General features: G+C 35.7%; 1 protein-coding gene across 2 annotated transcripts in view; it reads left to right on the forward strand.

The window, feature by feature from the left end:
- Nucleotides 1-22,964, forward strand: part of SP4 (Sp4 transcription factor) — an 80,862-nt gene that overhangs the window by 51,200 nt on the left and 6,698 nt on the right. For both annotated transcript variants that reach the window (XM_043462805.1, XM_043462806.1), the window contains exon 5: nt 3,398-3,597. In XM_043462805.1, the coding sequence (XP_043318740.1) occupies nt 3,398-3,597 (200 nt within the window). The remainder of the gene's footprint in view (nt 1-3,397; nt 3,598-22,964) is intronic.

The raw sequence follows: 22,964 nt of genomic DNA on the forward strand, positions 1-22,964 counted from the left end.
CTTTCAATTTCTTTGTATTTTTGTATCTTTAAATGTAAAGTGTGTCAGCTATAGATATTGCATAATGGCTCTTGTATTGTTTTAAATGTAATCTGACAGAACCTACCTTTTGATGAATATATATATATAATTTGTTCATATTTTATATTATTATTGATATAATAAATTTATGCCTGCCATTTTACATTTTGTTTTCTGTCTCATGTCCTTTTTTTGTTCCTCTATCCCTCCTTTACTGCTTTCTTTTGAAGTAAATTAATAATATATCATTTTAATTTGTAATACAGCATTTTAATTCATTAATGATTTTTTTCATTGTACTTATATATTTCTTTAATGGTTGCTGTAGGCCTTACCATGTATAGCTTAATTTATCCTAGTCATTTTAAGATTTATAGTAACTTAATTCCAGGGAGTTATAGAAATTTTCCCCCTATGTAGATCTGTCCTCCTCTTTGTGGTATTTTTATTATACATAGATATTGCAAGTGTTACATACCCCACAATACATTGTTATAATTATTGCTTTATATAAATTTACCTTTTAAAGAAATGGAGAAAAATGAGCATGTATATATTGCTTTTGCTATGTTAACTTTATGATTTCTGGTTCTCTTTATTTGTTCCCTTGAATTTGAGGTCATTTCCTTATAGTTCAGTATGGCTTTGCTCCTACCCACCTCCTTTGTGCTGTTTTTGGCAAATATGTTGCATATGTTGTGTTTCTCTATAGGCTTGACAATACATTTTATGCATACTGTTTTATAAAATTGCTTTTTAAATCAAGTGAGAAGAAATACACACTTACACTATCCTTTATAATTACGTAATTACCTTTGCTAGAGCACTTTTGTTTCTTTATATATATTTGAATTACTTGCTGGTTTTACTTGCTTTCAGCTTAAGGAACTTCTTTTAATATTTCTTGCAGAGCAAGTCTGCTGGCAACAAATTCTCTTAGTTTTTGGTTTATCTGGGAATATCTTTATTTCACCTTCATTTTTGAAAGATAACTTTGCTGGATATAGAATTCTTGTTGGAGGCTCTCTGGTTTTATGTGTGTGTTTGTTTTTTGTACTTTGACTATGTTTTCTCACTACCTTCTGACTTCCATTGTTTCTGCTGAGAAGCCAGCGTTTAATCTTTCTTGCTGTTCAAGATTTTGTCCTTGTCTTCAGGTTTCAATGCTTTTGGTGTACAATGTCTATTTGTAGATCTCTACATTTAGCCTACCTGCAGTTTATTGCGCTTCCTGAAAGTATAGATTAATGTTTTTCATAAGTTTTCAGCTGTTATTTCTTTGAATATTTTTTCTGCTTCATCACCTATTCCCCCTTTCCCTCTTCTCTCCTTCTGGTATTCTCATTCATATGTTGGTGTCCCTCATTTCTCTGACATTGTTTATTCTTTGTTCTGTCTCTTGTCTGCTTTTCAGATTGATTACATAATCCCTGTGAACTTCCTTCAGTTTCACTATTTCTTCCTTCTCTTCAGTCCCTCTTGTGAATTTTTCATTTCAGTTTTACCTTTCATCTCAAGAATTTCTCATTGGTTCTTTAAAAAATAATTTCTAGCTCTTTATTGATATTCTCTGTTTGATGTGAAATTGTCATTATACCGTGCTTTTCTGCTTTAATCGTAATATCCTTCACTTCTTTGAACATATTCATAATGGCTGCTCTGAAGTCTTATTAAATTTGGTGTCTCTCACAGACAGTTCTCTTGCCTGCTTTTTTGCTCATGAATAGGTCATAGTTTCCTTCTTTGTGACTTTTGGACGTCTCATAATTTTTGTTGGAAACTTAGAGGTGAAGTAATGTATTGTAGCAACTTTTAGTATTGCCCTCTGTCCTCCTCCTGCCCCTGGCTTGTTGTTATTTGATTGATTGATTAGTGACTAGCTGAATTATTCTTGTGAAAAATACCCCCCCAAATATGAATCTTGTTCCTTACTTACCCTGGAATGACAGCGGTTTGGGTATGGATCTTTTGGGGTGTCTCTTTCCCTGACCACACCCAGCTGTTAAACTCCACTGATTGTTGTTTTTAATAATGCCCTGAAGCATATATTGCTACACAGACTGATCCAGTCAGAGTTTAAAAGGGCACGCATTAGGTCTGTATCTGAAATTTATTTTGATCCTGTAGGGCTCCTACCAGCTACCTCTTTTCCTCAGTTTTTTCTGGCAGCATAACGGTCTGCAGTTTTGCTTACTTCACCAATGTATCTATTGGTTTCCTCCCTGTCTATTCTGTTTATAAGGGCATCTTTAGACCTTTCCACACTTCGTTACAAATGAAATCAGTTTCTTAGGAAGAGATTTGGAGCCGGATGTTTTATGGTATGCTCTCCTTCTGGCCAATATCTGTGTCATGGCTGTTGAACTGGGATAGTGGGACAGTGGCACATTTCTCCCCATGCATTCCATGCCCCAGGAGATGAGCACTTGCGAACAGGGAGATCAATAGTAGCCTCAGATTTTATATCCTGCCAGGCTTGGAACCTCTGATTTATGAACTACATATGAGCTGGGTCTAGGGTAATCTGGACTTCAATGGTTTCATAGCGCTTTATCCAAGGTCCAGCCTGTGTCTCAGGAATTGAAATTGGATGGAAGAAGGTTGTTCCTCATCTGTCAGCCACACTCACCTGAAACTTAGCCTCAACAGCAGGTAGAAAGAGAAATACTGATGACCTGTCTGTGTTGAGGTGATAACCCACCAACTGGAAGGTGGGAGCAGAGGGAACAGTGTTGTTGATTGCACCAGTCTATAGCATTTCTTTATCAAGGCAGGTGGAAGGAGGAGGGAGAGACAGCATGAGTACTGGTTCAAATACAACACTCTCACTCTTCTTACCAAATTCTATTTGGTTTTCATGAATCAATGTTTCTTTATTTGTTGTATACTCATAAGGCCATTTCCAGAGATTGTAAATAGTATTTGCTTTGTTTGTTATCATTTTCACTAGTTTCACTGGGGAATACGTCCACGGAGCCCTTCACGCTGTTTTTGTTGGAAGTGAAACTCTGAACCTTACACTTTTAAATGAGGATCACCATATTTTGCTGTTTTAGAGAAGAATGTTCACATGTCTTGAAAAGCTTAAAGATTTTTTTCCCAGGGGAGGAAGCTACTAGGAAATAAACAGGAATTCCATGTCAGAACATAGCATTCTCTAAAATTAACATGTTTTCATTGCACTTTTGAGTTTATTCCACAGCCCTGTTTTCTTTAATTGAAATTTTTCTGATTTTTAACAATAGTTGTGACATCATGATTTTAAAAACCCATTTAGAAAGCATCATTTAATTTACCTTGATTCCCTTTTATTTTTCCTTAATTATAAGCATGACATTTGGAAGTGTAATTAATATTTGTTTTTTGTTTTTGATAGAGGCAGTAATGAACCAGGAAAAAAGAAACAGCATATCTGTCATATTGAAGGATGTGGAAAAGTTTATGGCAAAACATCTCACCTACGAGCACATCTTCGCTGGCATACTGGAGAAAGACCTTTTATATGCAACTGGATGTTTTGTGGCAAAAGATTTACAAGGAGTGATGAGCTTCAGAGACATAGAAGAACTCATACAGGTTAGTTGGTTTATTTTAGGTCTTGTTACTTCTTTTCTCAATGCTTAGATGAAACTTTTAGTGATAGTGAGCTATGAAATTGAAAATACAAAAAATTAAAGAGAGGTCATTCATTTTAGTGATTAAATGAAAGATGTTTAAGATCAAAACTTTTTACCTTATTTCTGAGATATATTTTCTTCTATTTTTTGTAAGGTTTATCAGCATAATTAAATGACTTGGAATTTATTCCATTCGTTTATCTTTTTTTTCTTAGTGTGTCAAACTGATGTATATTACTTTGTGTCAGTTTAAAAGAGAGTTGAGTTACCATCTTATTGGTGATCTTAATTAGTTTTTTTATAATCCAGATAATTGAGTGAAGTATCAAGAATCATATGACAAATACCTACCTAAACTCTTTCAAAATTGACAGCTATTAACATGTTATTTTTTAACAAAACAAATCATATAAAGTTAACATCATCTTTGTCCTCCTACCTGCCAAAGACAACAGCTACCGTGAATTTAAAGTGTAAGTTTTTAGTGTAGTTTTAATACTCTTACATATTTTATTCATGGATATATATGTGAAATATTGTTTTGTGTGTTCTGTAAAACCTTTATGTAAATGATATATTACAGTATCATAATTTCACTTATGTTTTGTAATCTACCCAAGCTCATATCAAACACAAATACATGTATGTGTTTGAGCACATGTCTGTTCCTTTTAACTGCTGTGTAGTGTTCTGTCACAACTTAACTACACTGTGTAATCCAGCCCCCATACTCTTTAGATGACTTCGAGTTTTTTTTGCTGTCACAGACTTTACTGGTTTGAACATACAGTGAACATGTACAAGAAGTAGAATTACTGGATCTTAGGGAATGTGTATGTTTGATTTTGCTAGATAAACACTAGAGTCTCCAAAGTGGCTATTACCATCTCTGTTACTCTCTAGGGATTGATCAAGAGTTTTCACTGTGCTGTATGTTCACCAGTACCCAGTAGCTTCAGGCTTTGAAAGTTTTCTATAGTCTAAAATGGTTTCTGATTTTTTTAATTCTCATTCTTCCTGATTATAGTAAGATGAAGCAGCTTTTCATATGTTTATTGGTCATTTATCTTTTGTTTTCTGCTCTTTTTATTGTTTTCCTTTTTCTTACTGATTTATATTTTGCAAAAGCTTTTCACATACTGCTAGTTATTATCTTGGTGCCATCTTTTGTCATATGGAAGTTTTACATTTTTATTTAGTCAAATATAAAATATGTAAATATATCCCTTTTAGTTTTTTTATGAAATTTTCTTTTATCCCAAGATCATAAAGTTTTTAAAAACATTTTCTTCTTACTGGCTTTAAGGTTTTCTTTTCATAAGTTTGATCTTTTATTAGCCTAGAGTGTTTTTGATGATTTCCTAAAGAGGAAATATTATTCTATTTTTATTCCATGTGGAAAGCCATTTTTTTAATAGTTCAGTTCTTTCTTCATTGATTCGTAATGGAATTTCTCTCATATATTGATGTCCCCTTTAAGAATGGCTCAATTTCTGGATGCTCTGTTTTATCTGTCTCTTCCTATAGCAATACTATACTGTTTTAGTAGAAGCTTGTATTAAGTCGTGATATGTTGGACAATTTTCCCTTTTTTCTGGCGTATAACGTGATGTGCTGTATTTAGAACATGTATAGTTTATATTTTGGGGACTCTGTTTAATTATTGAAAACAATGATTTCGGTAGGTTTTTTTCAATTAGACATTAACAGTTCACTTGAATCAAGGTACATAAAGGACGAAAGGGGAACTGGAATTCACATTTATTGATCAGCTACTGAATATCAGGTGTTTCAAAAACATTATCTCATTTGATTCTAACAAAAGAATTGTAAGCTAGAAGTGGGCTCTATTTTATATATTGCAATATAATCTCAGAGAAGAAATAATGATTGCTAGATCTCTTTGAAGTGATGAATAAAAAGTACTTGGTTTGATATGCACACAAGTTAGTAATACAGATGAGTCTTTGTGTAATGGCTCAATCACTGAGTTAGCATTATATTAAAAATAAGACTTTTAATTAAAGTTTTAAAAGCTTTCTGTAGTATATTGCACTGGGATTTCTGATGCCACCTCACCTTTCATACTGGCAAATGTATTGTGATTAAAAATTAAGCCCATAGCAATATTGATATCTGTATAGAAAAATACTCTGCCAGAATTACTGGATGCAGTATTTCCACCCTGGCTTAGCAATGGGACAGATTAGGGAAGCTGAGGAAATCTGGAACCTCTCACATTGGGATTTCATCATTTTTGAGAAACAATGATTTTCTCAACTTCCTTTCAATTGTATATCCATACTGATAGAGATTACACAAGATAAGTTTATTGAAGAATTTATTTAAACATTTACTTCAAAAGATTTAATGATTTGGAGGCATAATTTCTTTTTTTAAATGTTCCCCATCATTATCATCTTATAATAACTTGAATAATTCAGAATTTAATGTACTTAAAGCTTATTTTCAGTATTTCAAACATCTTGAATACATCATTCATGAAATTTTTTATTTAAACATGTTATTTTGAAAAATGTTTGACTTAGCATCAGATACTTGTTATTTTTAAGGACATAATATCAGTAATTTTCACTCTGTTTATTAAAGTTGTTGAAAAGAATATGAAACAATATCTTTTGAAATAAATTAGTATTGATTAAGCATTTAACATGTTAAGCTAAAAGCCTTGGTCTTTCATGGCAAGAACAGTTTTTTATTTAATACCCAACCAGTGCACTAAGTAGAAACTCAGTCATCACCTCAGTGTAAATGAATAAATGAGTTATCTTTTTGCACTGTTGAGAAATAATGAATATTTTTTTTTTGCTTTCTGTAGAACAAATTTAAAAATTTTCCAAATGATTCATACATGTGGTATTTTAAAAAAATCAGATCACTGGGGGAGAATGGATACGTGTGTATGTGTGGCTGAGTCCCTGTGCTGTTCACCTGAGACTATCACAGCATTGTTAATTGGCTATATTAATAAAAAAAAAAACTCGGAGAAAATGAAATCAGGTAGAAGAGCTTCAGTTGTTAATCCAAGTCTCCCCCCACCACCCCGTTCTGCTCCCTGGAGTAAATCATGTGTTTTAACTGTTCCTGCATTCTTTTTTTATTAATCCTGTGATGGCTCAATGTATCTATAAAATATGCTTATACTGTTATTTATTGATATATCAGTATTAACACTACTGACTTCATGCAGTGAGAGTTAAGAATTTACCTCACAGGTGGCCAGTAGGCACATAAAAAACTGCTCAACATTGCAGGGAACGTTGATCATCAGGGAAATGCAAATCAAAACCACCTCACTGTGAGAATGGCTATCGTTAAAAAGAACACAAGTAAAAACATGTTGGTAAGGATGTGGAGAGAAGGGAACCCTTTTGTATACTCTTGGTGGCGGTGTAAATTGGTACAGTCACTCTGGAAAATAGTATGGAGGTTTCAAAAAACTAGAAATAGAATTGCCATGTGATTCAGCAATTCCACTCCTAGGTATATGTTCTGGGAAAAAGAAATAACACTAATTTGAAAAGATGCATGCACCCCAGTGTTCACATCAGCATGATTTGCAGTTACCTAGAAATGGAAGCAGCCTCATTGTCCATCAGGACATGGTGTGAAATAAAGATCAGTACTGTATGATACTACTTACAGGTGGAATGTAAAATATACAATGAACTAGTGTATATATTCTTTTCTTAAAAAAGAAACAGACTCACAGATATAGAGAACAAACTAGTGGTTAAGAATAGGGAAAGGGAAGGGGGTAGATACAATTTAGGGGTAGGAGATTAAGAGGTACAAACTATTAGGTATAAAATAAGCTACAGGGATATACTGTACAACACAAGAAGTATCACCAGTATTTTGTAATAACTTTAAATGAAGTATAACCTTAACAATAGTGAATCACTATGTTATGCTCCTATATAACTTATATAATATTGTACATCAATATACTTCTGTTTTTAAAGAGGGACGCTGAGTTACAAACTGTCAGAAATCAACACTCCTCCCAAAATAACTTACCTCACCTTATACTATCAGTGACTTTGAGTCTTTTCTTTAATTGCGTGTAGGCCAAATGTTGTATCATGACACACCTCTCTGTGATAGCGTGTTGCCGTGTCTGTCCTTCAGTTTCCATCTCTTCCACCTTCTAACTTCTCTCACCTAAACTTTTACTCTCTCGTCTTTCTCTTAATGTTAAAATACTTAAATTTTCTTTAATAGCCACTGCCTATTTTATATAGCTTAGTGCTTAACATTGAAAATTAATAAATAATTATGGTTATGTAATGGACTATGATTATGTGGGTAACATGTTGTTTCCTGTGTATTTTTTTTCCCCAAAGATTCACATTGACTTCTTCCCCCTTGCATTGGTTAACTTTATCACCTCCTCTTGTTATCTTAACTTTTCAAGAGAAGTGTCAACTCCGTCCAGTTTATCCTTGTTCCTGGAGCTCTCCAGCTTTCTGATCAAGCACTGATTGATTTCTCTCTAGGACTGCTGCACAGCTATAATCCTGAAACCTTTCTTCCCTGCTCTGTTGGTTTGGATCCAGTGTTCTCAAGATCTTACATCCTCGGTTTTCTCAGTTTATTCCCTTTGTTTCTGGAAAACATTCTGAAATGCTTCCTAGAAAAAGGCATAGGGAAGTAAATTTGTTTGAAAATGCCTTTACTTTTGCTTTTCAACTTAACTGATAGTTTGGCTAACACAGAATTTGAGGTTGAAAACTGTATTTTCTTGAAGCATTAATGGCACTGCTCTATTGTCTTCTTACATCTGTTTTACTAATAATAAGTTACTGTTACTCTTATTTTTTGGTAGGTGACCTAATTTTTCCCCACTAGCTTTTAAGAGCTTATTTTAACTTTTTATTTTGAAGTAATTCTATACTTACAGAGAAGTTGCAAAAATAGTAGAGAGAGGTCACAAATACCCTTCATCTAGCTTCCTTTATTGGTAACGCCTACCATAATACAATGTTAAGAAATTAACATTGGTACAGGTCTACCAATTAAACTACAGGCTTCCCCACAAATATACTTTTTCTCTTCCAGGATTCAGTCCAGAGTACCACATTGCATTTATTTGTCATAGATCTTTACTCCTGAAGTCTGTGAAATTTCATTTTTTTTCCCCTGATCTTTTTCTTACCTTAACACTTTAGGTAAGATGAGGTATCTTGTAGAATATCCCTCAATTTGGGCTTGCCTGATATTTTCTCATGATTAGACTGAGGTTATGAATTGTTTGTGTCTAATTGCATCTATCAGGGAGTACATGATGTCAATATGTCTTATTATTGGTGATGTTAATGTTAATGAGTTAGTTAAGATAGTACTTGCTAGGTATATCCACTATAAGGTTTTTCTTTTTTCCTTTCCATGTGTTGTTTATTAAAGCAAGTGAGTAGGTCCATTCAGTATTCAAGGGGAAATTTTATTAAGCTCCATAGCCTAGAGGGAAGTGCATCAAAAAATTTGTGGACTTAACCATAATAGTTAGTAAATATGTTGGAGGCTATTCTTTGAGTCTACACAAATGTCCTGCTTTTTTCTTTAAAGAAAATACTGTTTTCACTTTTAGCATTCCTCATTGTATCTTGCCTGAAGATACAATGTAATGTTCTGTGTGATGTTACTATGGTGTACTAAAGACTATTTTCTCTTCCCTTCACTGTTCGTATAATTTTTAGTTGTGCCTCTTGTGTAATGAAGATTTATACTTTCTTCCCCAATGATTTGTTTATTCCGTCATTTATTTTCACCACTATGGTATGGGTGGAAGTTCGTGACATTGTACAGGAGACAGGGAGCAAGACCATCCCCAAGAAAAAGAAATGAAAAAAACAAAATGGCTGCCTGAGGAGGCCTTACCAATAGCTGTGAAAAGAGAAGCAAAAAGCAAAGGAGAAAAGGAAAGATATATCCATTTGAATGCAGAGTTCCAAAGAATAGCAAGGAGAGATAAGAAAGCCTTCCTCAGTGATCAGTGCAAAGAAATAGAGGAAAACAACAGAATGGGAAAAACTAGAGATGTCTTCAAGAAAATTAGAGATACCAAGGGAATATTTCATGCAAAGATGGTCTCAATAAAGGACATAAATGGTATGGACCTAACAGAAGCAGAAGAGACTAAGAAGAGGTGGCAAGAATACACAGAAGAACTGTACAAAAAAGATCTTCACGACCCAGATAACCGTGATGGTGTGATCACTCACCTAGAGCCAGACATCCTGGAATGTGAAGTCAAATGGGCCTCAGGAACCATCACTATGAACAAAGCTAGTGGAGGTGATGCAATTCCAGTTGAGCTATTTCAAATCCTAAAAGATGATGCTGTGAAAGTGCTGCACTCAATATGCCAGCAAATTTGGAAAACTCAACAGTCGCCACAGGACTGGAAAAGGTCAGTTTTCATTCTAGTCCCAAAGAAAGGCAATGCCAAAGAATGCTCAAACTACCACACAATTGCACTCATCTCACATACTAGTAAACTAATGCTCAAAATTCTCCAAACCAGCCTTCAACAATATGTGACCTGTGAACTTCCAGATGTTCAAGCTGGTTTTAGAAAAGGCAGAGGAACCAGAGATCAAATTGCCAACATCCGCTGGATCATCAAGAAAGCAAGAGAGTTCAGAAAAAGCATCTATTTTCTGCTTATTGACTATGCCAAGCCTTTGACTGTGTGGGTCACCACAAACTGTGGAAGTTTCTGAAAAGAGATGGAAATCCGGACCAACCTGACCTGCCTCTTGAGAAACCTGTATGCAGGTCAGGAAGCAACAGTTAGAACTGGACATGGAACAACAGACTGGTTCCAAATAGGAAAAGGAGTACGTCAAGGCTGTATATTGTCACCCTGCTTATTTAACTCATATGCAGAGTACATCATGAGGAATGCTGGGCTGAAGTAACGCTGGAATCAAGATTACCAGGAGAAATCTCAATAACCTCAGATATGCAGATGACATCACCCTTAAGGCAGAAAGTGAAGAAGAACTAAAGAGCCTCTTGATGATTCATATCAATGTATGACAAAACCCACTGAAATGTTGTGAAGTAATTAGCCTCCAACTAAGGAAAAAAAAAAAAGTTAATCAATATAAAATAAAAAAAACAAAAGAAAGAGTGAAAGAGGAGAGTGAAAAAGTTGGCTTAAAGCCTAACATTCAGAAAACTAAGATCATGGCATCCGATCTCATCACTTCATGGTAAATTGATGGGGAAACAGTGGCTGACTTTATTTTGGGGGGCTGCAAAATCATTGCAGATGGTGATTGCAGCCATGAAATTAAAAGACGCTTACTCCCTGGAAGGAAAATTATGACCAACTTAGACAGCATAGTAAAAAGCAGAGACATTACTTTGTCAGTAAAGGTATGTCTAGTCAAGGCTATGGTTTTTCCAGTAGTAATGTATAGATGTGAAAGTTGGACTATAAAGAAAGCTGAGTGCCGAAGAATTGATGCTTTTGAACTGTGGTGTTGGAGAAGATTCTTGAGAGTCCCTTGGGCTGCAGGAAGATCCAACCAGTCCATCCTAAAGGAAATCAGTCTGTGTGTTCATTGGAATGACTGATGTTGAAGATGAAACTCCAATACTTTGGCCACCTGATTCAGAGAGCTGACTCATTAGAAAAGACCCTCATGCTGGGAAAGATTGAAGGTGGGGAGAGGAGGGGACGACAGAGGATATGATGGTTGGATGGCATCACCAACTCAATGGACATGAGTTTGAGTGAACTCCGGGAGTTGGTGATGGACAGGGAGGCCTGGCATGCTGCAGTCCATGGGGTTGCAAAGAGTCGGACACAAATGAGCAACTGAACTGAACTGATGATATTTGTTCATGGATATTTGTTTTTTGAGTTATCATCCAATTTCATCATTACAAGCACATCTCAGAGATAGTCCCATTTTGGTTCCAGACGACCTCAGTGAAGTGTGAATATCTCAGTAAAGCCAGTCACACTAATTTTTTGGTCCCGCAGTGCATGTGGAAGTTGGGTTTACATAATACTATAGTCTATTTAAGCATACAGAAGTGTTACATCTTGGAGAAGGAAATGGAAACCCACTTCAGTATTCTTGCCTGGGAAATTATGAACAGAGACGCGTGGTGGGCTATAGTCCCTGTAGTTGCAAAAGGAGTCAGACATAGCTTAGCGACTAACAACAGCAGCATTCTAAAAAACAATGTATCTTAATTTTAAAATGCTTTATTGCTGTAAAAAAGAAAAAGTCAACTGTCATTTGAGCCGTCAGTGAGTTGTGACATCAAAGATCAGTGATCACATATCAGCCTAACAAATATAAAATAATGGAAAAATGTGAAATATTTCAGTTACCAAAATGTTACACAGAGATACGAAGTGAGCAGATGCTGTTGGGAAAATGGTGCTGATAGACTTGCTGGATACAGATTACTACTAACATTCAATTTAAAAAAAAAGTATTTGCAAAGCACAGTAAAGGAAAGCATAATAAAACCAGATATTCCTGTATTCCTTATCTTCCTCACTTTGTTCTATTTCTGGCCATTGAAAGTTATTTCAGATTGCCTTCTCCATCCTTTTGATATGCCCTCATCCTGAGCTTTCTTTTAATCTTTAGTATTCTGTTAATTTCATAATTATTCATGTAGCATAGGTTTTCATTTATGGTATAGTTCTGGATGAAATTTTCAATTCTGGGTCCTCCCCCACCACCCTACATCCACTCATTCACCCTTTTTTATTTTTTGCTCATTTTGAACTCTTACTAGATGTATGTTGGACTCCCTATATTGATTTTTTTTACACCTTTTCTTTTACTTGTCTTTTTACCTTTTTCTATATTTTCAATGAAATTCCTTAGCTTTAGCTTCAGGTATTTTTGTTGAATTGTTTTTTAATTTCCAAGAGTGATTTTTCTTTTTTTTTTTTCCCCATTTATTTTTATTCGTTGGAGGCTAATTACTTTACAATATTGTAGTGGTTTTTGCCATACATTGACATGAATCAGCCATGGATTTACATGTATTCCCCATCCTCATCCCCCCTCCCACCTCCCTCCCCACCTGATCCCTCTGGGTCTTCCCAGTGCACCAGCCCTGAGCACTTGTCTCATGCATCCAACCTGGGCTGGTGATCTGTTTCACCCTTGATAATATACATCTTGTTCTTATTGTATAAATACAGGAGCTTACTGGAAGTCTCTTGTTTCCTCCAAGGTCATATTTTCTTTGTATTTCGCTTTGTCTGCGGTAGGCTTACGTGCATTGTCCAGTGATCCCGGGCTTTTGTTTAAATAGATGGTGGTGATGATGAAGGTGACTGACAAATATTTAAGTGAATGATTGTGAAATCATTGTTAACTTCTTTTTAGGAAATTGGGTAGGGGCACTGTGTGTTATATTGAAAGGGACCTAATTATCAATTTGTAGTATATTACAGTGTGGGACCATATTTCTTCAGGTAGAAATTCTCAAATATTTTGCCCCAATTTTTTAACAGTAGGGCTAATATTCCATGTATAGGCTTCAGTTTACTGTTTTATAATCCATGTCTCCCTCTCATTATTTTAGTTCCATCCTTCTACAGAGTTCTACAAAAGACAAATTGGCTCTTTTTTAGAATATATGCTCTTCCTTGATAATCTCTATTCTTATTTGCAGAAATGTGATGCGGTTAAACTTACATAACAATGCATAATAGAAGTGAGTTTCACAGGACTTTTTTTCCTTTTGTTCTACCAACTTTGGCACTGTAGGCCCTGAATAGCAGGTATAAACAGCAAACACTGTAGGAGAAACCATGTATATCTGGCAAGAGAGCAGAGCAAAGGGGCGCTTGACTCCAAGGCCAGCCTGTTTGTGGGTTGCACTGTAGTAGTGTCTGCAGAAGCAGCTAAAATATTGAGAAAATACCTTTATCTTTGGTTAGAGGAATCAGGAAATATTGGGCCCTTGTTTTTCAGTGAATATGAGGGGAATTACTTTTTTTTTTCCCGTTCTTTGTCATTTCACTCTGAAGGTAATGCCAACCATGATGTATGTGCAGGACAGTGAAGGAACCCCCCTCGCCAGCCCCCAGAATACTGGCTTTCTGGCCAGAGAATCCAGAAAAAAAGGACACCTGGGGGTTGGAGAGTTTGAGGATAAGTTTGTAGAGATCTGTAAAAGGTGATCCCCTACTTTCTGTATGGAATAAAGTTAAGTTCTGGACTCAACTCTGAGCTGTACATGCACAGAACAATCGCCAAGAACCATAGCAGAGGCCTCAAAGACTGAAGTGTATTATAAACCACCACCTAATTTCTGACACGTGCTGGGCATACTCAAAGAGCATAATAAAATGTTTAAAAATAAATTAATATTGAAATTACTGATCAAAGAAGGCAAGCTGTCATTTTTAGTATGAACCTAAAGGGTTGTTTTGCTAAAATAGAACTGTTCTCTAGAGGATTTGTAATAGAACCCAGAATCACCATAACATAATATAAAAAATGTCCAGGATACAATCCAAAATTACTCAGTGTCAAGATGATCCACATGTTAGAATTATTAGATGAAGACTTGTTAAGAATTGGCAAAGGATCTGGACACTTCACTAAAGAAAATATACATGTGACAGATAAGCACATGAAAAGATGTTCAGCAGCATCTTTTATTTGGGGGAATGCAAATTAATACTGCCATAAGATACCTGTCACCTATTAGAATGGCTAAAATAAAAAATAAGAACATCAAAATCCTGACAATTAGAAGTACTGACAAAATTGCAGAGCTGGAACTTTATTGCTGGTGGGAATGCAAAATGACATGGCACTTTTGAAAAACATTTTGGAATTTTCTTATAAAAGTTAAACATACACTTAACCATATCCACTCCCAAGTATTCACCCTAGCTTTGAATATACATGACAGATTTATTTATAATCACCCAAAACTGCATACAACCCTAATATCCTTCAGCTGGTAAATGAATGAAATGTTGTGGTATATCCATATGTTGGAGGAGTACTCCACAGAGTAGAGGAATGAATCATTAATACACAAAACCACATGGATGAAAAATCAAAACTGTACAAATGGAGAACAGATCAGTGTTTCCTAATGTGTGATGGAGGAGAGTTTGACTGTGAAAAAAATATCAAGAAGAAATTTCTTTAAGTGAAAGCAGTTCTTCTATATTGGAAGTTTGGTGATAGCTATATGACTTAATGTGTTTATCCAAACTCATAGAACTATGTAGAAAAAAGAATGAATTTTACTGTATGCAAATTGAAACATTTTCAAAAGCATGAGACAGTATTATCTTTGAGAAATTGCAGTCTAAAAATTGAGGGAGATTTTCTGGTTAATTTTTATTTTAACAGTCCCAAAGAATTTGTTGCTCAGCCTCACACATATGCCTCATGCAGTGTGTCTAGAGCCAAAGGGACTCCTGAAAACAATTCTGTGCATTTCCACCATTTTATAAATAAAGACTAAACGTAAGTCTTAAGAGGTTGATTGGCTTCTTTATGAAGGCTTGAAACTTAGGTCCTTGAGCCAAGTTGAGTTACATAGTGATGAGTTAGAATGAGCCACTGAAGCAATAAATTCAGACCGGCAGTCACAGTAGTAGTTAACATATCTGATCTTCAGTGTGCTGGGTTTCTGAAGGCTTTGTGAAATCCACTTTCTCATTTCATCCTTTGAACAGTAACATGATATAGGTATTTCTGCTATTCCCAGTTAAAAATGAAGAAACTGAGAATTGGAGAGAGAAGTTGCCAGGAAATTACATGATTGGTCGGTGGAGCAGAGTCAGAATTTTTATCTTGAACTAGAAGCTAACTTATACAAGAAAGAAGATACGATGTCAGGATGTACAAGCAGTTCAGTGTTTTGGAACCATGATGTTTGTGACAATAGATTAAAAAAGGTAGGCAGAGATCAATAGGAAGTTACATATATTTGATTTGTTTTTGTTTTTGTTTTTTTCTGCAACTATAGGAAATGAGGAACCATTGGAAGTTTCAGCTAATAATCAGATGGTCACCTTTTCATTTTCAACCATTTGATATTTGTATGGAGGACAGATTTCTAGGGAATAACTTTGAGACCAATTAGCAAAGACAGTAGGAACTTTTGGTAAGATCCTAATAAAACAGAATTTGTAAGGTGTATTTGGGACCAGTTTAAGAGATGTCTGTGTAATAAAATTAACAGTAGTTGGTGACTGATTAAATATGAGAAAAGAGATGAAAGGTACCAATGATGACTACTGCAGTTGAAATGGAGAATTCAGGGAAAGGGTGGATATAGTGTGGAATGTCTGTCTCCCTTCGCTTCTGTTGATTTTGCTTCTTGTGGTTTGGAGCTCTTTTGGTAGGTACTTACATGTCACTAAGTGTTACAGCTTCTTGGTGGAGTGATACTTTTATTATTATAAAGTACCCTTCCTTATCTCTAGTAGTAATTTTTATCTTACCGGTCTAGTATTAGTATAGCTATTTCAACTCTCTGTTTGCACAGTATATCTGTTTTCCATCCTTTTAGCCTCCTCATGTCTTTGAATTTAAAGATAGCTTCTCTTAGATAGCATATAGGTGTGTCATTTTTTAAAAAAATCTATCCTGTCAGTTTCTGCCTTTTGGAGAGTTTAATTCATATTTAATGCAATTACTGTTAAAGACTTCTGCCATTTTAGTGTTTGTTTTCTATTTGTCTTCATGTCTTCTTTTTTGTTCCTGAGTTTCTCCATTATTGACATTTTGTGTTAAACAAATACTGCTCATGTTATTTTAATTACTTTTTAATTTCTTATAATATATATAGGTATAGGTATGTATATATGTATGTGTATATATTTATATATATATATGTTATATATATATATGTAATTTTCTTAGTGGTTCCTGCTTTGGGTATTATAGTTCACATCTTTTAACAGTCTAATTTGGATTAATACCAGCTTTATTTCAGTAGCATGCAAAAACTTTCTTCTACATAGTTCTGCCTCCACTTACGCTGTTACTTTCACTAATTACAGCTTTGTATATGGTGTACCCCTCAACACAGATTTATAAGTATTATGCAGTCTTGTTTGAAACTAGATAGGGGGAAATGAGTAAACAATGCATTTATACTGTCTTTTGTATTTGTATAGTTTATTCACCTGGCATTCTTTTATTTTTTCATGTGTATTCTAGTTATCATTTAGTATCTTTTTATTTCAGCCTGAAGGACCCACCCCTTTTAACATTTCTTATAGGTGTGACGGGTTCCTTCAGTCTTTTATCAATCTGGAAACATCTTAGTTTTGAAAGATATTTTTGCTGTGTATAAAATTCTTGGTTGATAGGTTTTTTTATTTCACCTCATTGTATATATCATCCTGTTGCTTCAGACCTCCATGATCTCTATGAAAAACAAATCAGCTGATTTTCTTAATGATGATCCTTTGTAGGTGATAAGTCACTTCTCTCTTGCTGCTTCTAGATTTTTTTTTTTTTTAACAGTTTGATTATTATGTGTCTCAGTGTGAATTTCTTTTTGTTTAACCTACTTAAAGTTAGTTATGGTTCTTCTGTGTGTATATTAATGTTTTTCATCAAATTTGGGGAATTTTCAGACCAGTTATCTCTCCGTCTTTTCTGAGAGGCTTTGTGTGCATGTTGTGGCACCCTTAGCTCTCAGCCAGACAATGCTCGTTCTCTTCCTTCTTTTGTGGAGCCTCGAAGGATAGGTAGGCTCTATAAGTGAGAGCTTGGTTCTTCTCAACCTTTCTCCTGAGAATGTTCACAGCCCTAAACATGTATGTGGCTTCTACCTTCCAAGGAGTATGTCAGAACTTTTTAGAGCCCCTATGGCTATCTCATACCTCTGAGCTTTTTAAAATTTTTTGTTTATCTATTTCTTATTTGGCTCAAGTATTAGTCATTGTTTCAGGTATCCACGAAGTTAAAATACTTGTCTGTAATTGTTTTAGACAAACACATGCTCTTCTCTATTCCTGGAGGAAGACTTTTTGCATTGGAGCACTTCCAAGGAATATTCACTGCAGCAGTATTTTAAGTCCTCCAAAGACGCAATGATGATTCTTTGGGAACGAAGTTTTGAAAGGGCTCTCACTCTGTTCTGCTCCCTCTGGTGGCTACCAAGCTGCTGGGAAATAGTAAGTGGAACTAGCAAGTTAAATCACCATAAAACTTGCTATTCTTATCAAGATTTAGCCATTTTCCTTATAAAACACTCCTGAGTTACAGGAACCCTTGATTAATTTCCAGAGTCTAAATAAGTTGATTTGATTGTTTATTTTTCCCCCAGTTTTCTGAGTCTTTTCACAGAGGAGTTAAGTTTTGGTCACCGTTTTTACTGATATTGCCTCTTGCATATTTTGGGGAGGAATTCCCCTTTTATTTCTGAGAATTATAAGGATTGGAAAGTTAATGAGTTCTTTTTGTGACATGTTGAATGATGCTTTCTATGGCACATCTGGGAGATCAAATTCCTGTTTTAGGACTGTATCCTGATGTAGCCATCCATTTTTAGATGATAGTTAAAACCATTAGAGTAGATAAGATTGCCTTTTTAAAAAGTATTAATAAGGAAATGACCAAAAGGGCTTCTCTTGTTTGAGCAGATAATTGCTGAAGGAGGAAATGAAAAAATTCTCATGATGTAGATTGATGTCTACAAATTTTATGGTCTCAAATCTCAGGCAGTCTCTCAGAATAGCCTATCAATCTTACTCTTTTTTTCAGCTTTCACATTACCTTAGTAATTATCTAAACCTTCTCAAGTCTTTTTTTTTTTTAGCACATTATTTAACAGTTTTATTTTAAAAATAAAGTCATTACACTCAGCATCAATAATAATGATAACAGCCATGTGACTCATAGGTTTCTAAATATTTTCACTCTCATACTTTAGCACCCTCAAGTCTTCTATCTCTCGTTACTCCCACTTAACTTTCCCTTATCTGTCTTCTACTTTAAGAAAACTTAAGCCACATAACTTCTCTCAAATTATCATTTCTCCCTCTTTTAATTTACTTTTATCCCCAGTTAATGATAGGGGAGAATTAAGTGTACTTACGAAAAGAAGGGGTGTCCAGGAGGGACTGATAGGGCCATCCCAGTAGGCATTGGAGGGATCCAGGGACTAAGGTTTCTCAGTTTGAATAATTAGATTTTAAGAACAAATCAAAATACAATTTCTGTAAAGTGAGTTATATATAAAAGTCTGGAAAGAAATTGTATAGATGCTACAGATGGATGTTTGATGAAGTTATCCATTGAGCAATGGGTGTGATTTTTGCTTTGCTATAACAAATGCCATACATTTAAAAGTGTCCCTGTAGTAGGTTGAATTGTGTCTCCCAGAAAGAGAGACAGTTCCTACTCCGTAGAATTTGTGAATGTGACCTTATTGGGAGATAGTTCTTTGCAGATGAGATGCATTAAGAGGAAGTTATAACTATGCCGGGTGCCTAGCATTTAGGACCTAGTGGGCGTTAAATCCAGTGACGGACATCTGTATAATAAAGAGATGATATACGGGGGGCAAGACCACGTGAAGGCAGAGGGAAGCACTGGAGAGCTGCACCTACAAGCCAGCCAGTGCCAAGGATTGCCAGAAGTCACCCCCAGCTAGGAGGAGGCAAAGAAGGGTTCTCCTCTGGAGCCTTTGGTGGGAGAATTGTGCTGCTGACGCCTTGGTTTTTGGCATCTAGTTCCATAGCTGTGAGAGAGTGAGTATCTGTTGCCTTTAAGCCACACAGTTTATGATTTTTTGTTTTTGTTTTGTTTTTTATACTAGCCCTTGAAAACTAATAAAATCTCTTAGCTCTCTCTTGAAATTATTTTAATTGGTAAATATGCAGATATGTTATCAAATGACAGGCTTTGAAAAATATTCATAAAATGTGTTTTTTACATTGTATTAGCTTAGGTTTGAGGGTAACATGAAAATGAAATTATAGGTAGGACTCTGACAGTTAGATAATTGTCTCTTGATGGATTACCTCAAATAAATAAAATTTAAAAGATGTTTTATTCCATTCATCCCTTCAAATCTATGATTCCATTTGAAAATCTCAGCTAATTTTTTTCTGAGAGAAATACTGTTATATCATGTTAGGAAATAATCTGCATAATTTCTAAGTTTGCATCTTCTACTTACATCCTTTTTATATGTATAAATATATATAGTAGTACATATAAATACTGTATTTGAATAATCGTGTCATACAGCATGGCATTTTATTAATAATCTAGATAAAATATGCAGGTTTTTTATGTTCAATTTATTAAACCAAAGTCGTTTTGGTTACATCCTTTAGATTTTCTTAGAGAAAAAAAAAATTTGAAATTTCTTCTTGACATGCTTTTGATACTTGAAGATATTTTACAGATCTTGATCCATTATAGATCAACTGTAATTTACTTTTTGAATTGTGCTTTACCTTTTTCAAGATTATATCTTTATTAGTTTTCTACTGCTCCCAAGACAAGCTATCACAAATTTAGCAGCTTAAAACACACTTTTTTATATAGCTGTTTAAGTCCGAAGTCTTAGTAGGCTTAGCTTGAGTCCTCTGCTTAACATCTCACAAAGTTGAAATCAGGGTGTTGAATTATTAGAGAAATGCAAATCAAAACCACAACGAGGTACCATTTCACGCCAGTCAGAATGGCTGCTATCCAAAAATCTACAAGCAATAAATGCTGGAGAGGGTGTGGAGAAAAGGGAACCCTCTTACACTGTTGTTGGGAATGCAAACTAGTACAGCCACTATGGAGAACAGTGTGGAGATTCCCTAAAAAACTGGAAATAGAACTGCCGTATGCCCCAGCAGTCCCACTCCTGGGCATGCACACTGAGGAAACCAGATCTGAAAGAGACACGTGTACCCCAGTGTTCATCGCAGCACTGTTTAAAATAGCCAGGATTTGGAAGCAACCTAGATGCCCGTCAGCAGACGAAGGGATAAGAAAGCTGTGGTACATATACACCATGGAATATTACTCAGCCATTAAAAAGAATACATTTGAATCAGTTCTAATGAGGTGGATGAAACTGGAGCCCATTATACAGAGTGAAGTAAGCCAGAAAGAAAAACACCAATACAGTATACTAGCACATATATATGGAATTTAGAAAGATGGTAATGATAACCCTATATGCAAGACAGAAAAAGAGAGACAGGTGTATAGAACAGACTTTTGGACTCTGTGGGAGAAGGCGAGGGTGGGATGATCTGAGAGAATAGCATTGAAACATGTATATTATCAATTGTGAAACAGATCACCAGACCAGGTTTGATGCATGAGACAAGTGCTTGGGGCTGGTGCACTAGGATGACCCAGAGGGATGGGATGGGGAGGCAGGTGCGAGGGGGTTTCAGGATGGGGAACACATGTAAATCCATGGCTGATTCATATCAATGTATGGCAAAAACCACTGCAATATTGTAAAGTAATTAGCCTCCAACTAATATAAAAGCCTCTTGATGAAAGTGAAAGAGGAGAGTGAAAAAGTTGGCTTAAAGCTCAACATTCAGAAAACTAAGATCATGGCATCTGGTCCCATCACTTCATGGCAAATAGATGGGGGAAACAGTGGAAGTAGTGTCAGACTTTATTTTTGGGGGCTCCAAAATCACTGCAGATGATGATTGCAGCCATGAAATTAAAAGATGCTTACTCCCTGGAAGGAAAGTTATGACCAACCTAGACAGCATATTAAAAAGCAGAGACATTACTTTGCCAACAAAGGTCCGTCTAGTCAAGGCTATGGTTTTTCCATTGGTCATATATGGATGTGAGAGTTGGACTGTGAAGAAAGCTGAGCGTCGAAAAATTGATGCTTTTGAACTGTGGTGTTGGAGAAGTCTCTTGAGAGTCCCTTGGACTGCAAGGAGATCCAACAAGTCCATCCTAAAGGAGATCAGTCCTGGGTGTTCATTGGAAGGACTGATGCTAAAGCTGAAACTCCAATACTTTGGCCTCCTGATGCAAAGAGTTGACTCATTGGAAAAGACCCTGATGCTAGGAGGGATTGGGGGCAGGAGGAGAAGGGGACGACAGAGGATGAGATGGCTGGATGGCATCACTGACTCGATGGGCATGAGTTTGAGTCAACTCCGGGAGTTGTTGATGGACAGGGAGTCCTGGCGTGCTGCGATTCATGGGGTCACAAAGAGTCAGACACGACTGAGTGACTGAACTGAACTGAATATAAATAAATGAAAATACATATATAAATAAAAGCAAAACAAAAACCAAAACAAGATATCAGGGTGATGACTGGGTCATGTTCCCAACTGAAGTCTTTGGGGAAGCATCTGCTTCCAGACATATTCACACTGACAATCAAATTCAGTGTTCACTGTTGTAGGATGTTGGTCCTTGTATCCTTGCTGTCTGTCAGTGGGGGCTAATGTTTGCTCCTGGAGGTGACCCACATTCCTTCTCATACTTTCCATGTGGAAACCACCCCCATCCCCACTCCCAGCCAGCAGCAACAGGTCAGGTTCTTCTCACACTTCTAATTTCTCCTGCTGCATTTTTCTGACTCCAGCTGAAGAACTCTGTCTGCTTTTAAGAACTCATGTGATTAGATTGGGCCCACCCAGATAATTAAGAACAGTCTCTCTATATTAACCTTTTTAAACTTAGTCACATCCCTTTTGCCATGTGATAAAATGTATATACAATTCCAGGGGTTGGGACACAGGCATCTTTGTAGGGGATTCAAGAGGGAGAGGACATGTGTATACCTATGGCTGATTCATGTTGAGGTTTGACAGAAAACAACAAAAGTCTGTAAAGGAATTATCCTACAATTAAAAAAGGAAAGAAACGTATGCACAATTCCAGGGGTTGGGGCACAGGCATCTTTTTAGGGAGTTGGGGCATTTTGCTCACTGTAAGTATTAATAACTAATATCAACAGTTTTGATAACTAGTTGCATTAAGTATAAATGTTAACCCTACTAAAATGATTAATGAAATCTAAATAAAATACAAAAAAAGATGCTGTAGGATATATAGTTAGTGTAAGAACTCTGTCCCTCCTTATATTTTATAAAGTATAATGATAATGTTTGCCAAAGAGGTAGGAAATTAGAAAGTTGTGTTCTTACACCGCAGAAGACACACTTCTCTGTGGAAGAAGGTTAATGAACTGAAATGTCATTCCCCTAATGATACTTGAATTGTACAACATAATTTACTTATTTTGAGATTCTAGCTAACTTTTATTGCTTGAAATTAATTGGATATCCACACCACTTGGGAGTAGACTAGAAAGTCCACACAAAAA

Source organism: Cervus canadensis, chromosome 3 (assembly GCF_019320065.1).
Source record: "Cervus canadensis isolate Bull #8, Minnesota chromosome 3, ASM1932006v1, whole genome shotgun sequence".
Taxonomy (NCBI): Eukaryota; Metazoa; Chordata; class Mammalia; order Artiodactyla; family Cervidae; genus Cervus; species Cervus canadensis.